Source organism: Saccopteryx bilineata, chromosome 6 (assembly GCF_036850765.1).
Source record: "Saccopteryx bilineata isolate mSacBil1 chromosome 6, mSacBil1_pri_phased_curated, whole genome shotgun sequence".
NCBI lineage: Eukaryota > Metazoa > Chordata > Mammalia > Chiroptera > Emballonuridae > Saccopteryx > Saccopteryx bilineata.
Window position 1 is genome coordinate 47,537,082 of NC_089495.1, and position 25,410 is coordinate 47,562,491.

The 25,410-nt window shown below is 36.4% G+C and overlaps 1 protein-coding gene across 1 annotated transcript in view; it reads right to left on the reverse strand.

Moving 5' to 3' along the window:
• ITGBL1 (integrin subunit beta like 1) overlaps nt 1–25,410 on the reverse strand; it is a 234,985-nt gene that overhangs the window by 16,439 nt on the left and 193,136 nt on the right. The window contains exon 8 of the mRNA XM_066234693.1: nt 6,884–7,000. Within this exon, the coding sequence (XP_066090790.1) occupies nt 6,884–7,000 (117 nt within the window). The remainder of the gene's footprint in view (nt 1–6,883; nt 7,001–25,410) is intronic.

Genomic DNA, 25,410 nt, shown 5'->3' on the forward strand with positions numbered 1-25,410 from the left:
AGAAAGGAAGGAAGGAAGGAAGGAAGGAAGGAAGGAAGGAAGGAAGGAAGGAAGGAAGGAAGGAAGGAAGGAAGGAAGGAAGAAAGGAAGGAAACCTAGACAGAAGAACAGCAAAATTTCATCAGATATTATTTTTGGATGGTAGACTCATGGGTAATTTTTATTTTATTCTTTATGTTATTTTAGTTTTATTAAGTGTTGAAAAGGAAAACATTAATATAAAAATATTTTATAATATCCTGATATTTAAAGATATGCAGAGTAAAATAAATGGAGATGAAATAATATCTATTATAAATAATGAATGAGTAAAAAATTTGAAAAAGTCCTTCCCAAGATGGATTCAAGAGCAGCTGAGAAAAAGTTCTGATATCAGAAAATGAAATAAATATATTCATTCAACATATCAAATACTTTTTTACCTCTGTGCCTTTGCTTAGCTTTCCCAGGCCTAAAATGTTCACATTTAATTTTCACACCTTTAAGTTTTAGCTCTTCAAGGTCTACAGCAACTGTTAACTTTAACCTGAAGAATTCTTTGATCCCAAAGTGGAATCAATATTGTGTGTGTTCCCCACCACTTAATTTATTCATGACTTTCTTAATTAAAAATATTTTTTTTTGAGGTTTTTTTTTTTTTTTTTTTTTTTTTTTTTTTGTGAGAGAGACAGAGAGAGGGCCAGATAGGGACAGAAAGACAGGAAGGGAAAGAGATGAGAAGCATCAATTTGTGTGGCACCTTAGTTGTTCATTGATTGCTTTCTTGACTGGGAGGCTCCAGCCGAGCCAGTGACCCCTTGATCAAGCCAGTGACCTTGGGATTCAAGCCAGCGACCTTTGGCCTCATGCCAGCGACCATGGGGTCATGTCCATGATCCCATGCTCAAGCCAGTGACCCTGCACTCAAGCTGGCAACCTCTGGATTTTAAACCTGGGTTCTCTGCGTCTCAGGCCAATGCTCTATCCACTGCACCATTGCCTGGTCAGGCTAATTTAAAAAGTTCTTAAGCATCAAATTTTATCCTAAATTTGAAGAGACAATAATTTTTCAGAGGGAAATAACTTTTTATTGTATCCATGAGAATTATATAGACTTGAAGAAAAGAGACAATAAAATGTCATGGTTTTTTAATGAAGGTATTGCAGCATAGAGGAAGTATAAAATAATTTCAAAACTGTTTCTAAAGGAGATTATTTGGAATAATGGGAAAATTATAAGGAGTAATTCAGAAGAAGAAGCAAAGATAAGGAATAGAATGATAGGCAAAAGGAACAAAATCATGATATATTTAACTTCCTCCATCTTGATTGCTCTCCATGAACTCATTTTTTTCAATAAATAATGACAATTAGTCCAAAGAAAACACAGTCTCTTCCACCCATCCAGCTGCTCAAACCATCAAGATTCATTCTTAATTCTATCCTGCCCTCTCACTCACATAATTTAATCATGAATTCCCCCAAGACAACTTTTCTTAGGTTCAGCTAAGTGTTTAAACTGGCCTTTGGATTGATACTTGGCACTAGTCTCCTTAGAAGGATATATGGCAGGAACCTCATCCCCAGAAATGGACAGTATCAGGCCTTTCTTTCCATGAGAGTCCTTGCAGTATTTCATGAGGATGGCAGCTCAGTATGGTCTCTTCAGATAACACAGCTCAGATGCACAGAGATAAGATCCATATTGCACAGATGTTGAGACTTTTCTGGTTTAGAAGAAACCTCATGCTCCACAGTAGCCAAAATCTTTCCTAACAATTCATCAGCATAACTCCAGAAACCCAACAAGAGACATGTCTGTTGGTACTCATGGAAGACAAAAACATGGCGTTCCCAGCAGACATTCAAAGTTCATTCATAATCCCTTCCAATCTAGTTGAACTTCATCAATTACAGGTCATTATTACCATAAGCCGTGCTTTCTGGTAATATCGGCATATATCACCTGCCCCTGTTTCCAGAGAGCCAGAGCTAGGAGTTTAACAGGTTAGAGTTTCTTGATGCAAGGTAATGAGTTTTGTTAGCCTATTGTCTATATTGTTTCTAATACTTTCTTTAACATAGCTAATACTGTCACTAAGATATCTAATACCTTTTCTGTTCTGCGGCCCTCCAACTAGCCATACCACCCTTACCTATCACCAGGACTCTTCCATAATCACCCCCTCTCCTCACAAGCACATACTCTTCCCAGCGGTGTATACTTCATTTGGCAGCCAGAGGTACTGCCTAAACAGAGTGATCATGCTACTGGCTTGCTTAAACCCTTTCTAAGGCTTCCAACCATCCTTTGAGTAAAGCCCCAAATCATTAACATGGTTTAAAAAGCACATCTCACCATTCTCCCTTTGCTTTCTAATCTCTTCTCATACAGGGTTTCTCCCTGGTTCTTCAATGGTCCTTAAACATGTAACTCTACGAGTCCCCCAAGTGCCCAGCACGCACTATTCTCTGGGACTACTGTGTCACATCCACCTCCCCTCATTGGCTACGTTTATGTATCTTATTACCACCAAGTATGGTTCTGTGATGTTTAGCTTTTTAATACATGTAGAGCACAAATTAGGCATGATATAGCTGTTACCGAGATATGAAGGCTTTAGGGAAGCCTTCCTTAGTCTTCAGTCTGTTAAATCCCCCTATGATGTATGATCCCACTGAACTGGTGCTTCTTTTTTTAAACCACTCATTTCATTGTTATTCCATTGTCAATGTGTGTCTTCAAGCTTTATTATAAACTCCAATAGCTTCACCACTGAATCTCCATAGCTAGCAAATAGTGGGGACTTGATAAATATTTGTTGAGTTAATGAAGAAATAAATGGTTAGTTCATTTTCAACCATGCAGAATTTGGAATTTTCATATAAAATATTTAATTAGAATTTGAAATATAGAGTCTGAAGCCAGGGGGAATGATGCTAAGAAATCATTTTGGGAGACACTGACTTAGAAATGAAAGTGAAAAAGGCTGAGATTCCTTGAGGGCAACAAAGAGCAAGTAGGAATAGCATCGAAGAGCCATTTCAAGGGAAACACTAAGAGTTTTTGTTAAGCTCTGGACAATGACCAAGAGTTAGAAATTCAGTGGTTAAAAGGAAAGTCTAAGAAGAAACAGATGAGGAAGTTATTTCCAAGCCCCAGGGAGGAGACCATTTCAAGGGGATTTCAGAATAGAATAACTACAACTCTATGCTAAAACATGGTGCGGCAGAAAGAGAACTAAAAATTCTCCCTGAATTTGGGGAGGTAGAAATTATTAATATAATCAGGGAGAGTCAATCATGTGGAATGGTTGGAGATGGAGCAAGTTTCCATGGGTTTAAGGTTGAACCAAGGAAAATACTAGCATGTAGGTCAGTGGTAATGACATCAAGTGTTCAAAAATATTTAAGGACATGTGCGTACTTGAAGATTAGTACAGGGATTTACACAGAATAAGTATGCAATAGGTATTTGTTGATTTAATTATATCATGTGCTATATACATAATAGGATATTGCTAAATAATAAAAGAGTTTTTCTTATGATGATGGATATTTTTAGATAGAGTGAGAAATACAGAAATGTTGCCAATGTGTATTTTGCTTTTAGGTTCCCTAATGACCAGTTTCTTCTTGTGTTTGTCCATGCTTGGGCAGATCTACGGGAAGCTTTCTCACAGAAGATGCACTGCAGAGTAAAAGACACTAAAAGTATTTCTGAGATGAATGACAGCCACTTTGATTTGATAGCACAGTGTCAAGTGTGAAGGGAAAGACCAGAAGGAGAAATCATCAATGCCACCCAAAATCAAAGACCAGATAGTCATAGTTTCAAATAACTGTTGTAACAAAAGGCATTGACAAACAATTATGGACCTCTTTCACATATCTCATAAAGTTTACAGTGAACACAGTATAAATTTCTGCCTGAGCTAGTTATATCTGTCACACTCTCTATATGTATATAATAATGGTGATAATAATATATATGTATATGTATGACACTATGTACCAGGTACATTCTTCTGTAATCTCACAACCCTACAAGGTAGCTCAATATGATCATCATTTCATAGATGAAAATGGGGTTATGTAAATTGCCTCAAGTTAGAGAAATAGTAACTCAGGGTTGGAAAAAACAAAACCTTGTTTCAATCTATAGTCTTAACTATTGTACAATATTGCCATATATATTTCTAAATATTTAAATACATCTACATAAATGTTTATGAAAGGCATGGGAGCTTATGATTTCCTTATCAATTGGTTTACTATGTTATATACTTTAGTACTAAAATTACTATAGCTCCAAAAATTAATTATGGGTTTCTCTTATATTTTCCTTACAGATAACTGAGATATAAAGAAAATTTAAGAATATAATATAATAATCATATCAAGGCTCATATAATTCCTTCTATGAAGGAATGTTCAGAAAAATAGGAATTTAAAGTACAGTACCTTTATTATTTGTTGTAAAGAAATCATAATTTGAGGCCAAGTGCAAAGCTAAAGTGGGAGGTGATGTTTCCAGTGAGGTTTAGGAGAATTACAGTAATTATCATTTGCATATTCCATGCTTGAAAATTTGCTTTCTCACTAAAATTTATTTATAGTCCCCCAAGAAATGTTTTTGAAAATTTTCAAGACATCTGAGAACACAGAATGGCAAAAAAAATGAGTTGACTGAGGTTTACATTTCCAGCTAAGGTCAAAGAAAGTCATGCTCTGCTTTCTGTTACAGCTCTTGCACTGTAAAATAGTGTCCTTTTTGCAGCATATACATTTGGTTTCATGCTTTTTCACATTTTTGTGCTTTTTGTTAGTGATTTCAATGTTGAAGATAGCCCCTAACTACAGTTCTGAAGTGCTATCCTGTGTACCTAAGTGCAAAAAGGCTGTGATATGCCTTACTGAGGAAATATGTGTGTTATAAAACCTCTGTTCAGGCATGAGTTATAGGGTTGTTGGCCATGAGTTCTATGTTAATGAGTCAACGAGGTGTCTCTGTACAGAAACATACATAAAGCAAGGTTATGTATTATTGATCTTGATGAAAATGCTGTGGCCAGAAGCAGGACTTTAGACCTATATTTCCCTTAGGAGCAATGGTATATAGTATGTACTAATTCAGTGTTCATGGTAACTTTATAGACCATAACAATCACGAATAATAAGAACTGACTGTGTCTTGGGCCTATCTTGTTGAGGAATACTAAGCAGAGTGTCTGTGTGGATTGTAAATTATAGGTAGCTGTTCTCGCTATATGTGATCTAGGAAAACATGAACATGAAGATATTTTGTCCTCTCCCTCCTGGAACTCTCTCTCTACGCAATAGGACTAACCATAATGAAGAAAGATTAAGAAGTGAATTAACAAGAAAAACAAACAAGAAAAATGTACTCACTGGAATGTGTAACGGGTATGTGGGTGCAAAGGTTTCTACAATACCAACCATTTCAACCCGGTCACCAAAGCAGATAGGCAAGGAGACCGACATGAGGTAGACACTGTATGGCAGAGAAAAGGTCAGCGATAAGAAGGGCAAAGACGTGCACATGGCATTCTCTAGGTGCCAGGCAGGCTTTACATACAGCATTGTGAGAATTCAGTGAGTCAATATACATAATGCACTTAACAAAAAGAAAATGCTTAGATACTTCTGGTAACTAATATCAGTGAAGGGACAATCTAAACAAAAAGTAATGTTGAGATAAAGTCAAAACAGTTTATTGTCACTCTGGGGAAAACTGGGATCTAGGGAAAGATCTGTGAAAGGTACGACAGCACTCAAATCCTGGGTCTACCCCTCTTTGGTCATGAGACAGTAACACTTTGAGCCTCACTCACTTTTCCATTTGTAAGATGAAGACAGCAGGAACAATTACTTCAGGTGGCTGTCATGAAGACTGCTTGAGATAAACCACCTGGCACAACAGTTGTTAAAAAGGTCTGTGCCTTGGCTCACAAAGAAAAGAAAGAAGAATTTTGGTTAAATTGTAAACATTTTATAGTCCATTAGAGAGAGACTAGATAGATACACATGGATATTAGATAGGTAGTACTTACTGATAGTGTCCCTGCCTTTCATAAACTGTACCTGACATTTTGGGTTTTTCTTTCCAATAAAGTGTCCAATTGCATTATTATAATTATCTTGAAGAGATACAGTTATATTCCCTTAGTCTGACTGGACATTCAGTTTACCCCAGTTGTACTGGAAACCTGGAAGAAGCTATAAGCAACATGTATCATCTCTACAATACAATATCAGGTTTGCAAGACTGAGCTACAAGAATCATGCTGACTCCTGCTCCCTCCTTTGGATGAAGATCGTGTAGACTCTGTCCACCTTCAACCTCAGGACTCTCAGTTTTGCTGTTACTCTGGCTGCCCACCTCTATCTGCTTTATTTTTTCTTTGCACAGTTTTCTTACTTTCAGTAAGCTCTTATTTGGGTCTCAGAGCCTCAATGGAAACTAAGATATTGTTCATGTCCTATGATTTTCTAATTAAACTTAGGGAATTACCGTACTTCTTTTTTGTTCAAGTTTATAGGTGATACCTACTTCCCCCATATTTATGAGTAGAGTAATAAAAATCATTTGGAACTATTTAGTGGCAGCAAAGCCTTTTACTATCTCCACAGAACTTAGTTTAGTCTCAACAATCTTTTATCAGTAGCATACTGTGTACTTGCACAAGCCCAACCAAAAGTCCAAGAAAATAAAAGGTCATGATAAACTTAACTGTATATTGCTTTTAGGTCTAATTGTGTATTAATTTTTGTTTATCTTCTTTTTAACAGAACTTTTTTTTTACAAGGATAAGTAGAATAAAAAAAGGCAGGTGAAGCAAATTGCACGGAGTAGAAGAAGGCTGTTAGTTAAATTGTTCACCTCCACAGACCACACCATCAAGGTCTTCGCAGCGACGATCATCACACTCGCATGTCTTCCCATACACCCTGCGGTCTCCCGGGGGGTAGCACGTACACTTGCCACATTCACATTTACCTGCAGAATACAAAGGGAGAGCACTTTCTTTAGGAGAACTTTCAAGGAAGCAAGCACACAATAAAACCCAGACCTCCTGAACTAGCTCGAAGCTGATTCCAGGTCAGCAAAGAACTTTTTGTGACTCCTCTATAATAAACTGAAAATCAAACACAAATGCCAAGCTGGTCGGGAATGAAAGTGACAATTGCTGGCTCAGAGTTTTTCACATTTACTTTCTGCCTTTTGTTCCTTCCATTCATCTGTGAAGACTAATTCAGTCATCAAACCCTCTGGGATATTTCATACTCAACTTAGTTTAATGATACCATTTAACATAACTGAATTGATTTATTCTGACGTAATTTAGCAGAATGTGGTTATTTTAAAAAATATTTTTATTTTGGGTGCATCTACCACAAAAAGAAAAAAATGCTCATTGATACATTGCAACATAATATTTTAGTGTTCGTTTTGCATCAACTTTATAGCTAAAACAGCACATTTTAACATGGAGCATGTGTCAAAGCACATGACCTAATAAATTTTTATCATTCTTGACATAAAAATTGAAAGTAAAACCTTTCTATAGAATGAGTTTGGTTCATAGTTTGGGAATTCCTGAACTATTAGCCTTATGACTTTTATCATCATTTCATGAGCTGTAACTAGGTGTCAAACATTGTAATTCCTTTAATTTCATGATTTTGTTTTCATAATACCACACACTGACTAGCATTACCATCATTATTTTACTAAACAGAAAATAGAGACATATTGAGGCCAAGTTACTTTCCATGGTGACCCAGTTCATAAGGGATGGATTCAAAATTTATATCCATTCTCATTCATCATGAAGTGTGAACATCTAACTATTGAGCCATACGGCACCTTAATATACTCATAACACAGTACCAGAAGACTGTATGAGAAAAAATATTCCTTTTTTTTTTAAAAAAGGAATTTGTAGTTGTTGGCCAAAAATTCAGCTGGGTGACTAGTTCGAGACATCTGTTACTCTGCCATTAGCAAAACCATCATAATTACACACCCACTGAAATGATCATGAGATGCTTCAGGGCTGACCCCACAATGTTGTTAATCATTCTGTTGTTGCACTTGTATCTTGTTAAAGAAATTCTGAGTTGGTAGATGATGGGAGAGAGAAAAATTAGTATTTAGAATCATATAATTTCAGAGCTGTAATTAAAGATAATCTAATGCAGTGATTCATAATCTCTTCTGGCAGAAGTGTTGGGGTCACGATCTCTTTGAGAACTGGTGAAAGATATGGCAATAGATACTGTTGTTCTGGCTGCCTTTCAACCAGTCTCTCTTTCTCCTTGGAGGCAGTCCCAAGTTCAGCGGAAGACAAAGCCCCTTTCCTTGCCTAATGACACATTTCCTCTTCCTATTCCCTGTCAGACAGAACAGGGACACAGCAGACACTCTTGGCAGGGCTTTGATTTTTTAGAGTGACTGCAAGCAAAGTCGCATGGTCTGTGGAGTAGCACAGTAGTGAGTGTCCAGGAGCGGTGAAGCTTGGCACATAGCAGCTGGTGTTCAAAAGTGATGGCAGCAGAAGCTGGTTCTGGGCAGTGCCTTGCTTCCTGAGAGTGTTGATGAGCTGATTGTCCACGATTGCATTCTGAGCCCAAACCCTTCTCATAAAAATCCTTTTCCATTCCAATGAATAAAGTTAGTTTCTGTTGTTTGCGATCAAGAACTCTAACAGGTAGACCCCAGATCTTTTTCTCTGGAGAAAATACAGCAGCACACATTTGTGTTTTTTTTCTAAAAAGTTAGGAAGATGAACTCTCCACTGCAATTTCTTTAATAAAGGAGTAAACTCAAGAATGTTAAGGCTAAACGATTGGCCTCAGACTAGAGAAGTAGACGTGGGAAGTATTAGTGCTAGAATCCAGATCTATTGAGCACCAGTTACCTTCATGCATAAACATGCTAGCTCTCACCATGGGTAGATGTGTGACTGACAGTAATAATCGAGACTATGGAGAAAGAGACAAACTCTAAAATCATCAGCAGTATGGACAGGTACAGTGAACTAGTTCTTCATAGACAGATGTCAGAAACATCAATCACCTCACTCCTGAGAGATAATATAGTGTCAGTTACCAAGACAACCTCAAGTTTTAACTTTGAAGGCATATGTAATTATAGTGACAACTTCATTAACATTTTAAGGCCTATAGGAAGTTTTCTGAAACATATCTGTGCTTCTCTGGAAAGGATGAACTAAATACTGGCATATGTGTTCAAATATCTGTATGTCGTTTTCACAATGGATAGTTTCTGCCTTGCCTTTCTTCTGCAAAGCTGGATAGCCTTAAAATTCAGTCCTTGGTATATTGTTTTCCCTGATAAATTTGTAACTCATGTATCTTTTCCAGATATCAGAGAATAATTAAATTTTTCCATTCTTATTTTTGTTGAAGTGTTAAAAAGACACCTTAAGACAACTAATAGCTGAATTGATTTTATGGATGTAACTGTAATGTAGTTTATAAAATATAGTATTTACTAATGGAAAACCAAACAATCATTCATTAAGAAAAGATCATTTATGGTAGCTAGAAAGGTAAAAAGAGTAAATTCTTTGTAAAGTCCACATTTTAAGGTGAATTATTTTGCTGTTTCAATTCACAACTTCAGTTCAGGCACTACCAAGACGTATACTTGCCAGATAAATTTATTTCCACTCATCCTTCAAATTTCAAAATAAATTTTACTAAATCCATAACAATTGCACCTCTTACTCATGCACCTTTACAAATACAGCAGAATTAATGCACTTCCATGTGTCTTCATAATATCTGAATCAATATTATATAATGCACTGAACAATAACCACCAGTACATGTTTGGTATTATTCACACAACCGATGAGCTTTAATGGTGTACCTTCATTTGTGTTTCCCCCAGTTATATCAATGGCATGTGTCCCACAGCAAATTCATTATTTTTATTTACAAACCTACTCCTCTTCTTCAGTCCTTTTATCTAGGAGATCATCCTCATCTAATCTGACACCGAGACTTAAAAAATTTGATGACATACTTGATTTATTCCTTTTTTTAACTATCTTCTCCTTACAATTTAAAATTCTGTCAGACCTACTTTTTAAAAACATATCTATGATTGCCTGACCTGTGGTGGTGCAGTGGATAAAGTGTCGACCTGGAAATGCTGAGGTCGCCGGTTCGAAACCCTGGGCTTGCCTGGTCACGGCACATATGGGAGTTGATGCTTCCTGCTCCTCCCCCCTTCTCTCTCTCTCTCTCTCTTTCTCTCTCTCCTCTAAAGTGAATAAATAAATAAAAAATTAAAAAAAACAAAAACATATCTATGATTAAGTAGTTCCCTTTCACATCATGGTCCCATGTGAGATTTAAGACAGAAATCAAATTTCTCAACAGAGTATTCTGTCTACATTGGGTCCAGCTCATCTTTCCAAGTCATATCCAATGTTCAGGGACTGCTTATGCACTGCACTTCTCTGTCATGCCCTCCACTTTTCTATAAAACCCTATGCAGTGCTCTGTGGACAGCTCAAATCTTATCTCCTCTATGAAAGCTTCCTTACCATCCCTGTTTGGTTCCTTGGCAGAGTGTTCCCTCTCTCTGATCCTGTAGTGCTTTGTTCATACCACTAGTAGATCAATGAATGCAAACTTTACATTAGGTAAGTGTGCCTGAACCCTACCATAGATAGTGAGCTTTTTATGGGCTGATAGTGAGGTTTGTAGCTGTTTGCTGCCAGCAAAGATTTCTTTTGCTGTAGAAAGAAACACGAACATGTAGGTTATTTGTCATCTATTTTTAAAACAAGAATTTGGGTCCTATCTCTTTTTTTATTTATAAACTGATATTATTATTTATATTTTATTTCAATAAGTGTTTTAATGTTCTGAAGCTATAACTATGGCTTCTCAAATGACTATCAAATTACTATTCTTATAAGAACAAAGGTTAATGTAAGTTTATGTGTCTAGCACTGTGTCATTTTATAACAAATAGACAAACATAAAGGAGATATACTCAAAGAAATAAAAATGAACCAATTTTTTGAAATACCATTCGAAAGAGAGAAAGGATAAAAATTATCTGAGGAAAAATTAATTTAGTTCACATCATCAATTTCATCCAGCCAAACTTACATACATTTACTCTACACTGAATCTACCCACTCCTATTAAATTTTAATAAAGTAGATAATCTTTAAGAACATACAGAAAGTATAGTGATATAATTTTATAAGGAACTACAACCCTTATAAATGATATTTTAAGGCTGATTTTATACTAGCAAAGAAGAGTAATAAAATAGGCAGATATCTAGAAGTACTGATCAAAATAGATTTTTCTTAAATGATTCAAATTTCACACTTATAAAATAGAAAAAAAATCTAAGTCAATACATTTCCCAAAGGCACAGTTTGTAGCTCTATGTGCAAATGAAATTCTATCCCAAACCAAACAGTTTGACAAGCATTTAAGAACAAACCATAACAACTATGGCAGTGGTTTGGAAATACAAAGCAGGGTTAATGTTGGTTATTTATTTATTTATTTATTTACCACTGGTGGTAGTATACATTACCAAATATTTTGAGAAACTATTTAGCATTATCTGGCAAAGTCAAAATGTATAATACATGAACTAAAAATTCAACTCTTGGTTATATTCCCTGGAGAAAAGTATACACATTTGTACCAAGAGATGTATCAGACCAATCAGAGCAATGCTATTCTTAGAAATCTCAAAACAAAAATGTCCAAAATGTTCATCAATAATAAAATATAATAAATATCAGTTATATTTTCTTTCTTCCTTCTTTCCTTTCTTCCTTCCTTCCTTCCTTCCTTCCTTCCTCTCTCTCTCTTTCTTTTTTTCTTTCTTTTATTCTTTCGTTTTAGAGAGAGCAAGAGAGGTAAGGAAAGACAGACAAAGAGACAAAAACATGAAAATGTTCCTGTATGTGGCCTGACCAGGGATCAAACTGGCAACCTCTCATCTCAGAATGACACTTCAACCAACTGAGCTATCTGGCCAGGGCTTAAATTTTTATTTTTATTTGTTGATTGATTTATAGAAAGACAGAGAGAGGAAGGGAGAAGGAACAGAGAGAGAAAGAAAGCATTTGTTTCTTGTTCCACTTAGTTATGAATTCATTGGGTGCTTCTTGTGTGTGCCTTGACGAGGGATCAACCCACAACTTTGTTATTTCAGGACGACGTTCTAACCAAGTGGGCTAAGTTGCCTGGGCCAGTATCAGTATATACAATAACTATACAATAACTAAAATGAAGGAAGCAGCATTACTTGCACATCATGCTTTAATCTTAAAAGTGTAAAGTGTGATAAGTCAGTCACAAATAATAAATATTTTTAAATGATAAAATTTCAAAACAAGCAAGGCTAACCACCAGTATTTAGAAATATATACTTAGGTGGAAAACTAAAGAAGAAGTAGAGGTTATTACCATGAAAGTGAGAATAATGTTCATCTTTATAGGAGAGGGTGTGTGTGGTATTCGGGGAGAGGTAAGAGGAAGCTCCAGGGATTCAGACATGACTCTACTTTTGTACCTAAAGGCATGGTTTGATGTGTGATTATTCAACAATGATTCATAATGCTACAAATTAATGTCATATACTTTTCTGGACATAATAGATTATTCAAGAAAAAAGGCTGTTATAACTGGAGGGCCATGTTGCAAAATTAATCAGTTCCTTTGCTTAACTTCTTTCAACTACATAAATTCCCAAAAGATTTAATATTTAAGTGTAAAAGTTTAAAACATAAAATATTAGACAGGAATATAAGTAGTTTTCAAAACCCTCAGATAAAAAAGACTATTCTAAACATGACATCAAACTAGAAACATAACACCATTGATAAGTTTGCCCTGGCAGGCTGCTTGAATGGTAGAACATCAGCCTGGTGTGCGGATGTCCCAGGTTCGATTTCAGGTCAGGGCACACAGGAGAAGCACCCATTTGCTTCTCCTCCTCTCCCTCTCTTGCTTCTTTGTCTCTTTCTCTTCCCTTCCTGCAGCCTTGGCTATATTGGAACGAGTTGGCCATGGGTGCTGATGAGGGCTCCATGGTCTCACCTCAGGCTCTAAGAAGAGCTCAATTGCTGAGCAACAGAGAAATGGCCCCAGATGGGCAGAGTATTACCCCCTTGTGGGCTTGCTGGGTGGATTCCAGTTGAGGCACATGAGACAGTCTGTATCTATTTTCCCTCCTTTCACTGATTAAAAATGAAAATAAAAAAAACATTGATAGAGTGACGTCATGGAAATGGCGCCGTGAGCAGTGCGTCCGACAGATCTCCCCAAAATCTCAACAAATTTATCAACTAGAAACACAGAAATTTATCCTCGGAGCATTCCGGAGTTCCACACACACACTGAAAGCAAAAGGACTGTAGCTGAGGAGAGAGTACACCTGTGGTGAGTCAACCCACCCATGCAGCTGCCCGCCCACACTCCGGACGGCAGCCTGGGCACTGGCAGCCGCCCCAGCATACCCTGAGAAACCGCGCACGCGCCCCGTGCCGCGGTCCCCGTCCACTGGTGTGCTGAGAAACCGCGCTCGCGCCCCGTGCTGCGGTCCCCGGCCACTGGTGTGCCAAGAAAACGTGCGCGCCCCCCCCAGCCGCGGTCCGGGAGGGGCACCAAGGCTGTCTTTCCTAGTCAGGAGATTCTCTCCATGGGCGGGGCACCTCACCCAGCCATTCAAGCTAACAATCAAGCGCTGGGGGGAGGGGCCCGCAGACAGCCTGAAATACTTTCTGGAGCACAGCTATGGATCCAATCACTGAAATTAGCTTAACCCACGAAATCTACGCACCCACGGGGCTCTAATTGATAAGATCTCTCCCAGTTCAATGATCCAAGACAAGAGGCGTGATATTTTTCAGTGCCTTTCGCTAAAGGGGCGGGGGCAACTTCTGATTGACAGAGCCTCCATATTCAGGGATATACCTAACAAGAGGGACTTGGCAGATATTAAGATCCATAAAGCAAACAGCGACTAGTGCTTCTTCTTCCCAGCCAAAACAGGCTACCAAGTGTGGAAAGCCTGGGTTGAGTGGTCCAACTGAATGATAGGCGCTGAACAGTCACCTTGACAACAATTGACTCCCAGCCCCACCTGATTACGCTGGAGGCTCTGACTGCCAGAGCCTTACCCAGAGCCTTGCGCTGAGTGAGGATAGAGTGGGGATTTCCCAGGTCTTTGAGCCTCTTACTCCCCAGACAGAAGCAGTGGCAGCCTCATAGCTGGATCACCAGGCTGCTAATTCAGGAAGGGGAGACTAGGAAAGAGACTCCAGGAAAGCAAACTCTCTCATTGTTGGACTTTGCAAACGCCAACAAGCCTTGACTACCAGCGAGAATAAAGCCAATTATATGACATTGCCATAGAATACCATCAACTGCAAATTCCTACCTAAGAGTGACACAGGGGCAGAACCTGGGGTACAGAGTCACCGACCAGGAAGAGGGGGAGAAAAGAAAAAACGAAGAAATTAACCTCTCAAAATCAAGAAAAATCCACAGACTTTATAACTTGTTCCACTAATTCTTTGTTGTTGTTGTTTCTTTCTTCTATCTTATTGCCTTTATTATTGTTTCTGTTTCTTCCACCTCGGTCCTTTTACTCTCTGCCCATCTTATGCTACCCTTTTCTTGAACTACACTACCCATGAGTGTTACATTTTATTTCTTTTCTTCATCCTAACTCTCCTTTAGGGTTACACTCCAAAACCCTTAACTCTCACTCTCTCCTCTTTTGTTTTTTTTTCCTTTCCTTTTTTTCTTCCTTCGTTTCTCTCTTACTCTTATTTTTTCCTTTCTATTCATTTCTTCTTTTCTCCTTTTACTTTTCCTCCCATTTAAGCCTCAATCACGAACAAATTATTTAATTTGGGACTCAAGTTTTTGTGGGGTTTTTTTTCTTCTTGTTGTTCTTTATTTTTCTTCTTCTGCTTTTGTTCTTGGTTTTCCTCTATTTGTTTGTTTTTGTGGCATTTTGGGCACTTTTTACATTGCTTTTTAACTCACTAGCATTCCTCCCAACCCAAAGTCTCCATTGTATTTAGTCTTTGCTCCACTTAATACAACAGATTTTTACTTATTATTTTTATTTTTATTTTTTATTTTTTAATATTGTTTTTTCTCTCCTTTTTTCTGTTTCCCTCTCATCCCTCTCATTATATCTCTTAGTCGACCATCACTTACAAGCAAATCATTTTATGCTTGTCTAAGATTTTCTCCCCCCCCTTTTTTTTGTATTTAGTAGGTCCCTACTCCCTTTTTTGCCCCTTGAACTCTTCACCCCAAATTAGGCCCTCCATTATAGGCAGTTTTTGTTCCATTTAGCATAATATAATTCACAGGTCATCACGATATTTCCCTAAGGAGGTGAGAGGAGGGAAAGAGAAGAAAGAAAAAAGGGGGAAATAATAAATTATTACTTTTTTGTGTGTTTTCCTTTTTTCTTTTTTTTTTCCTTTTTATTTTTTATTAATTCCAATTAACACTATCATCAAGACCACCTTCAGATGCCAATAAGAAAAAGGAAATCGAACATTATGGATACAAAAGACAGAGAGGTAACACAAATAGATGTGGAAAAATCTATGGAGAAAAGATTTAACATATTGGAAGCCTTGGAGCCAAATGACAGAGAATTTAAAATAGAAATCTTAAAAATACTCAGAGATATACAAGAAAACACAGAAAGGCAATTTAGGGAAATCAGAAAACAACTCAACGATCACAAAGAATATATTACCAAGGAAATTGAAACTATAAAAACAAATCAAACAGAAATGAAAAACTCAATTCACGAGCTGAAAAATGAGGTAACAAGCTTAGCTAATAGAACAGCCCAGATAGAAGACAGGATCAGTAAAATAGAAGACAAGCAACTTGAGGCACAACAGAGAGAAGAAGAAAGAGACTCAAAAATAATAAAAAACGAGAAAGCCCTACAGGAATTGTCTGACTCCATCAGAAAGAATAACATAAGAATAATAGGTATATCAGAGGGAGAAGAGAAAGAAAATGGAATGGAGAATATACTCAAACAAATAATAGATGAGAACTTCCCAAGCCTGTGGAAAGAATTAAAGCCTCAAATTCAAGAAGCAAACAGAACACCAAGTTTTCTTAACCACAACAAACCCACTCCAAGGCACATCATAATAAAGATGACACAAACCAATGACAAAGAAAAAATTCTCAAGGCAGCCAGGGAAAAGAAGAGTACAACATATAAAGGAAGGCCTATTAGATTATCATCAGATTTCTCAGCAGAAACTCTACAAGCTAGAAGAGAGTGGACCCCAATATTTAAAGCCCTGAAAGAGAGGAACTTTCAGCCAAGAATACTATACCCATCAAAGCTATCCTTCAAGTACAAAGGAGATATAAAAATATTCACAAATACAGAAAAGATGAGAGAATTTATCATCAGAAAGCCCCCACTCCAGGAAATACTAAAGGGGGTTTTCCAACCAGATTCAAAGAACAAAAGAAAACATAACCACAAGTAACAGCTCCACCAAGAAAACAATAAAACCAAACTTAAACTGTGACAACAAAAGAAAAAAAAAAGGGGGGAGAAAGGATGAAGATTAACAGTAGAAAAGGACGATGAAGCGCAGAAATACTCACAAGAAAGGGTACTACAATGAATATGGTAGGTACCCTTTTCATTACTTAATGGTAACCACCCTTGAAAAAACCACCACAAAAACACTTGACTTAAAAAAGGTAGCAACAGAGGAGAGAAGTATGGAATACAAACAAATAAAAACAAACGATAGAAAAACAAAAGAGAAGAATCAAACAAGATACAAAACTAAAAAAAGCAATTTATAAAATGGCAATGGGGAACCCACAAGTGTCAATAATTACACTAAATGTAAATGGATTAAACTTACCAATAAAAAGACACAGAGTAGCAGAATGGATTAAAAAAGAAAATCCAACTATATGCTGCCTGCAAGAAACTCATCTAAGCAACAAGGATAAAAACAAATTCAAAGTGAAAGGCTGGAAAACAATACTCCAAGCAAACAACACCCAAAAAAAAGCAGGTGTAGCAATACTCATATCTAATAATGCTGACTACAAGACAGAAAAAGTACTCAGAGACAAAAATGGCCATTTCATAATGGCTAAGGGGACACTGAATCAAGAAGACATAACAATCCTTAATATATATGCACCAAAGCAAGGAGCACCAAAATATATAAGACAGCTACTTATTGACCTTAAAACAAAAACTGACAAAAATACAATCATACTTGGAGACCTCAATACACCACTGACGGCTCTAGATCGGTCATCCAAACAGAGAATCAATAAAGATATAGTGGCCTTAAATGAAATACTAGAACAACTGGATATGATAGACATCTACAGGACACTTCATCCCAAAGCGACAGAGTACACATTTTTCTCTAGTGTACATGGAACATTCTCAAGAATTGACCATATGTTGGGCCACAAAGACAATATCAGCAAATTTAAAAAAATTGAAATTGTGCCAAGCATATTCTCTGATCATAAAGCCTTGAAACTAGAATTCAACTGTAAAAAAAGGGGGGAAAACCCCACAAAATTGTGGAAACTAAACAACATACTTCTAAAAAATGAATGGGTCAAAGAAGAAATAAGCGCAGAGATCAAAAGATATATACAGACAAATGAAAATGAAAATACGACATATCAGAATCTCTGGGATGCAGCAAAAGCAGTAATAAGAGGAAAGTTCATATCACTTCAGGCCTATATGAACAAACAAGAGAGAGCTGAAGTAAACCACTTAACTTCACACCTTAAGGAACTAGAAAAAGAAGAACAAAGACAACCCAAAACCAGCCAAAGAAAGGAGATAATAAAAATCAGAGCAGAAATAAATGAAATAGAGAACAGAAAAACTATAGAAAGAATCAATAAAACAAGGAGCTGGTTCTTTGAAAAGATCAACAAAATCGACAAACCCTTGGCAAGACTCACCAAGGAAAAAAGACACAGGACTCAAATAAATAAAATCCAAAATGAAAGAGGAGAGATCACCACAGACATCATAGATATACAAAGAATTATTGTAGAATACTATGAAAAACTATATGCCACCAAATACAATAATCTAGAAGAAATGGATAAATTCCTAGAACAATACAACCTTCCTAGACTGAGTCATGAAGAAGCAGAAAGCCTAAACAGACCAATCAGCAGGGAGGAAATAGAAAAAACTATTAAAAACCTCCCCAAAAATAAAAGTCCAGGCCCATATGGTTATACTAGTGAATTCTATCAAACATTCAAAGAAGACTTGGTTCCTATTCTACTCAAAGTCTTCCAAAAAATTGAAGAAGAAGCAATACTTCCAAACACACTTTATGAGGCCAACATAACCCTCATACCAAAACCTGGCAAGGATGGCACAAAGAAAGAAAACTACAGACCAATATCTCTAATGAATACAGTTGCTAAAATACTAAACAAAATACTGGCAAATCGAATACAACAACATATTAAAAAAATAATACATCATGATCAAGTGGGCTTCATCCCAGAATCTCAAGGATGGTTCAACATATGTAAAACAGTTAACGTAATACACCATATCAACAAAACAAAGAACAAAAACCACATGATCTTATCAATAGATGCAGAAAAGGCTTTCGATAAAATACAACACAATTTTATGTTTAAGACTCTCAACAAAATGGGTATAGAAGGAAAATATCTCAACATAATAAAGGCCATATATGATAAACCATCAGCCAACATCATATTAAATGGCGTAAAACTGAGGACTTTCCACCTTAAATCAGGAACACGACAGGGGTGTCCACTCTCTCCACTCTTATTTAACGTGGTGCTAGAAGTTCTGGCCAGAGCAATCAGACAAGACAAAGAAATAAAAGGCATCCATATCAGAAAAGAAGAAGTAAAGGTATCACTTTTTGCTGATGATATGATCCTATACATTGAAAACCCAAAGGACTCCACAAAAAGATTACTAGAAACAATAAACCAATACAGTAAGGTCGCAGGATACAAAATTAACATACAGAAGTCCATAGCCTTTCTATATGCCAACAATGAAATATTAGAAAATGAACTCAAAAAAATAATCCCCTTCACAATTGCAACAAAAAAATAAAATACCTAGGAATAAACATAACAAAGAAAGTAAAGGACCTATATAAAGAAAACTACAAGGCATTGCTAAGGGAAATAGAAAAAGATACAATGAGATGGAAAAATATTCCTTGTTCTTGGATAGAAAGAATGAATATAATCAAAATGGCCATATTACCCAAAGTAATATATAAATTTAATGCAATTCCCATCAAAATTCCTATGACATTTTTTAAAGAAATGGAACAAAAAATCATCAGATTTATATGGAACTATAAAAAACCCCGAATAGCCAAAGCAATCCTAAGGAAAAGGAATGAAGCTGGGGGCATTACAATACCTGACTTTAAACTATATTATAGGGCCACAATAATCAAAAGTGCATGGTATTGGCAGACCAATGGAACAGAATAGAAAGCCCAGAAATAAAACCACATATATATGGTCAAATAATCTTTGATAAAGGGGCCAACAACACACAATGGAGAAAAGAAAGCCTCTTCAACAAATGGTGTTGGGAAAACTGGAAAGCCACATGCAAAAGAATGAAACTCGACTACAGCCTGTCCCCGTGTACTAAAATTAATTCAAAATGGATCAAAGACCTAAATATAAGACCTGAAACAATAAAGTACATAGAAGAAGACATAGGTACTAAAATCATGGATCTGGGTTTTAAAGAACATTTTATGAACTTGACTCCAATGGCAAGAGAAGTGAAGGCAAAGATAAATGAATGGGACTACATCAGAATTAAAAGTTTTTGCTCAGTAAGAGAAACTGATATCAAAATAAACAGACAGCCAACTAAATGGGAACTAATATTTTCAAACGACAGCTCAGATAAGGGCCTAATATCCAAAATTTACAAAGAACTCATAAAACTCAACAATAAACAAACAAACAATCCAATAAAAAAATGGGAAAAGGACATGAACAGACACTTCTCCCAGGAAGAAATACAAATGGCCAACAGATATATGAAAAGATGCTCAGCTTCATTAGTTATTAGAGAAATGCAGATCAAGACTACAATGAGATACCACCTCACCCCTGTTAGATTAGCTATTATCAACAAGACGGGTAATAACAAATGTTGGGAGAGGCTGTGGAGAAAAAGGAACCCTCATACACTGTTGGTGGGAATGTAAAGTAGTACAACCACTATGGAGGAAAGTATGGTGGTTCCTCAAAAAAACTGCAAATAGAACTACCTTATGACCCAGCAATCCCTCTACTGGGTATATACCCCAAAACCTCAGAATCATTGATACGTAAAGACACATGTAGCCCCATGTTCATAGCAGCACTGTTCACAGTGGCCAAGACATGGAAACAACCAAAAAGCCCTTCAATAGAAGATTGGATAAAGAAGATGTGGCACATATACACTATGGAATACTACTCAGCCATAAGAAATGATGACATCAGATCATTTACAGCAAAATGGTGGGATCTTGATAACATTATACGGAGTGAAATAAGTAAATCAGAAAAAAACAAGAACTACATGATTCCATACATTGGTGGAACATAAAAACGAGACTAAGAGACATGGACAAGAGTGTGGTGGTTACCAGGGGTGGGGGGAGAGAGGACGCAGGAGGGAGGGAGGGAGAGATTTAGGGGGAGGGGGAGGGGCACAGAGAACTAGATAGAGGGTGGCGGAGGACAATCTGACTTTGGGCGAGGGGTATGCAACATAATTTAATGACAAAATAACCTAGACATGTTTTCTTTGAATATATGTACCCTGAATTATTAATGTCATCCCATTAACATTAATAAAAATTTATTAAAAAAAAAACAAAAAAACAAAAACTTAGTTTGACCAACAATATATACAAATATGTGATGAGTCATGTCATAACAAGGATCTACTGTACTATTAAATTATGACTGGGAAATGAAAAAAACAAAACATTGATAAGTTTTACCATAAACTATATGCTATTTAAATTCTTTAAAGCAACAAATAACATAAAATATAAATGTGAACTGACATAAAATTGAACTAGTAAGACAGACAATGATCACTGCATATAAGAGTTTGTGTATAAATACAAATAATGTATTCCTACAAGAAAAACATACCAAGGATAAAAATGATCATGCACAATAAAAATAATACATGATGATTCTTATTAAGAGTGGAATATTTATATCTCTAAGTAAATCTCATGGAAATAAGCCACAAATTTAAAATAATCATGCTTTGTTGAAAAGTCACCTGAAAAGTATTAAAATACTTGAAATTTCTGAAATTTTTTAAGTTAATAAAATTTTACCTGATATAGCCTAGATATAAATGAGGAAAACTTCAATTATGGCTTTTTGGATTTTGCCCACAAGATGCTGCAAGACATATGCCAAAAAGAAAATAATAATAATTAATGCTAAAGTAAGTAAAAGCAGAACTTTCATTCTACTTATAACTCAATATTGCTAAATAATTAGATAATATAAAAAAGTAACTTGATACCTTTATAAACTGTAGATTGTCTCACTTTCAGAAATTAAAGGATCAAAAAATTTATTGAATAATTTCACTACTTTTCATCTTTATTAACTGCCACAGTGCAGTTATAGCAGAAATAATTATTTAAATATTTTACAAAATTAGAGACCTCAGATAGAAATGTTATGAAGTATGATGAACTCCAACTAACCCCACAATTTACAGAAGAGGAAAATGCATCTCTAAGCATGAGATAATATATGTCTTGCTTGAGGTTACACTGTGAAAACAAGGCATCCAAAGGTAATCTTTCAGAGTGATAAATAAGGGGTACTTCTCAATTATTTCTATATTTAATATCGCTTTGCTTTTTAATAGTTAGAAATGGTTGAGTGACTCTTTGCTAATAAAAATGAAGAGATTCGAAGGTATTGCCTAAAGAAAAGGTGTTTATCTCTGGTAGAGGTTAATTTTCTAACACTGGTATAAGCCAACTATATGACATTGTGAAGGTGACATCAGATTTTCAGGCTATATAACTCTTCTTTTTTTTCTTTTTTTTTCTCCCTCTTTGTCTTCTACCCTCTCCCTTTGTGTCCCAACCAACCTTCTCCATCTCTCCCCCACCCCATCTCTCTTACACAGACACACACACACACACACACACACACAACTTTTCTCTTTCTTGCAGGCATATATTTTTCTTCTTGGATTCCTCTTTTTGCACAATCTCAACTATTGCAAATCTCTCAATCTTTAGAATTTGCCTTCTCCTTCTTTCACTCTCTCCAAACTTCTTTTTTTAATGTATCATTTCTATAAGGCTGTTTTCAAATCAGCCATTATTATATACTAGATGTGGAGATACAAAGATAAACAAAAGAGATACCCTAATCTTCACAAGTATTAACAGTTAGGAGAGGCCCTGGCCGGTTGACTCAGCGGTAGAGTGTCGGCCTGGCGTGCGGGGGACCCGGGTTCGATTCCCGGCCAGGGCACATAAGAGAAGCGCCCATTTGCTTCTCCATCCCCCCCCCCCTTTCTCTCTGTCTCTCTCTTCCCCTCCCGCAGCCAGGGCTCCATTGGATCAAGGATGGCCTGGGCGCTGGGGATGGCTCCTTGGCCTCTGCCCCAGGCGCTAGAGTGGCTCTGGTCGAGGCAGAACGACGCTCCGGAGGGGCAGAGCATCGCCCCCTGGTGGGCAGAGCATCGCCCCTGGTGGGCGTGCCGGGTGGATCCCGGTCGGGCGCATGCGGGAGTCTGTCTGACTGTCTCTCCCCGTTTCCAGCTTCAGAAAAACAAACAAACAAAAACAAACAAACAACAGGAGAGAATTATTTAACTAACTGTACAAACTCAATAATTGTAACAATAACACAGGACTATTGTAAAGGTTAATGTATACTTCATTAAGTGTTAACAACCAATTCAATCTTTTCTTCTTTACTACTAGTAATATCACTGAGTATATGTAAAGGAGAAATTTCAGGAATTCTCAGACACCACTTGATAGATGTGTGTGCCTGAACAATGACTGTTAAAGACTGAAATCATCTCCAGAATTCATAACTGAAAACACACACACACACACACTCACAAATCATTTCTATTCTGTCTGTTTACATTTGAGGTGTAGAAAATGATTTTAACCTACTTCAGATTACACCACAGACAACACACATTTGTTCTTACTAAAGAATAGTCAATCAGCCTCATCAATCTTAAAAAAGTGCACTGACTTGAACACTCCCTCCCGTTATCTATTTAACAAACACTTTTTGAATACCAACTATGATTTAGTATTGTGCTAAATGTTAAAGATACAAAATTAAATAGGACATTAAAATAATTTGAACAGTAGAGGAAATAAAGGTAAAATACATGAGTACTCACGCCCTGTAGGATTAGAGATGATGCTTCCTGGCAAAGGTGACCAGGGAGAATCTTAAAGTGTCTGTTAAAGTCAGTCAGGGAAAGAAGAAGGGAAGTACATTTTACAGCATAAATACAACTAAAAGCATGGGCTCTGATTTTAAATATATCTGGATTGTAATCTTAGCAGATTCACTGTTAAATGTGTTTGATTGGACGAATAAGTAAAACTTCATTTATCATGGTCTCTTGATGGTAATAGAATAACAACAATAACATAGGACTATTATTGTAAAGGGTAAATATTGTAATGTATATAAAGTATACAGGACAAGACCTGACACAAAGTGTGTTTAATAAATAATGGATATTACTATTTATACTTTATAACAAAAACATGTTGGGAGGCTTAGATTACAATCACTTGCATAAAATTTATTTTTTAATTATTTTTTTTATTTAGTGAGAAGAGGGAGGCAGAGACGGATTCCTGCATGTGCCCTGACTGACCCAGCAAGCCCACTAGGGGGTGATGCTGGGGCATTGCTCTGTTGCTCAGCAACCAAGCTCTTCTTAGCACCTGAGGCAAAGGCCCTGGAACCATCCTCAGCACCCAGGGCCGACTCACTCCAATAGAGCCATGGCTACAGGAGGAAAAAGAGAAAAGCATGAGGGAGAGGAAGAGAAGCAGATGGGCACTTCTACTGTATGCTCTGACAGGGAATCTAACCTCAGATATGCAATAAAATTCATATATCTCTTTTTTCTCATTGCAATTCTCTAGAAAAACAACTGTATTTCCTGATCAAAATAAGGTTGTTTAAGAAAAACATTGTATCTTTAAATGACCTGCCAGCTTGTTAACAGCAGGCACACTCTCTATGACCTTATTTTCTCTTACTTTTTAAAATGGTAAAAACCACATTTTCAGTACATGCTCAATAGTTGGAGAGTAATTAGTATCAAATAAAACAGAAAAGAGATTAGTACTTTACTAACACAGTCCTCCTTGCCTAAAATAATAGGTTTACCATAGCAACCTGATTGCACTAGAAAAAGCTCCTGCCAAATGCATCCTGAGTTGCCGTGAAATTTCTATGAGAAGGAATTAAATACTTGAGAACTATAATGTTCTGTACAATTTCATCTAAGTCTAAATATTTTTTTGAGAATAAAGTAATTTTCCTTTAGACATTTGAAAATGAAGAGGCACCTTTCACCTTTCATTTAAAAATGGGTGGTGAGACTTATAATTTAAGTCACATTGACATTACAATTACAAGCCAAGGGAGAATTTCTCATGACTTTTAAAAACACAGATAAATGTCAATCTTTCTGTTTGTGCTTTCTTAGTACAAAAGGATTAAAGTAATCAATCATGAACTATATGATGGAAAAAAAGACATTTAAGCAAATGTTATATTAACATAAATTTCTGTTGTCTGCTGTACAATCTCCAAAATTGAAAATGAAAAATGAAGCACCAGGCCTCATTTTTCCTAAAGGTTTTCAAGCAAAATATAACAGAGGAGATTTAATACACCTCTAATAGAGTATCTCATTTTTTAAATCAAAAGATAGTTTTTAAAATAAAAACTAAAATGTCTTGATTCACTTTTGATAACTACGAATTAGGTAAATATATGTAGCAATATCATAATATCAATGGATGGCAATAAAATTAGGTAGCAAATCACACTCATTTAAATGCTAACAAAGAAACTAACAGACAGGTACAAAGCTTAAAACATCAATGAATGACTAAGGTAGAAAATGTGGTGCTTGGGTAAAATCAATGTGGCCCATCATGAAGTATTCAAGATCAATTAAAATAAAAACTTCCTTCTTCCTCACTAGTAAACCCATTGACTGGATAGTAAGCAGTACCATGCTTCAGAAACAAGACT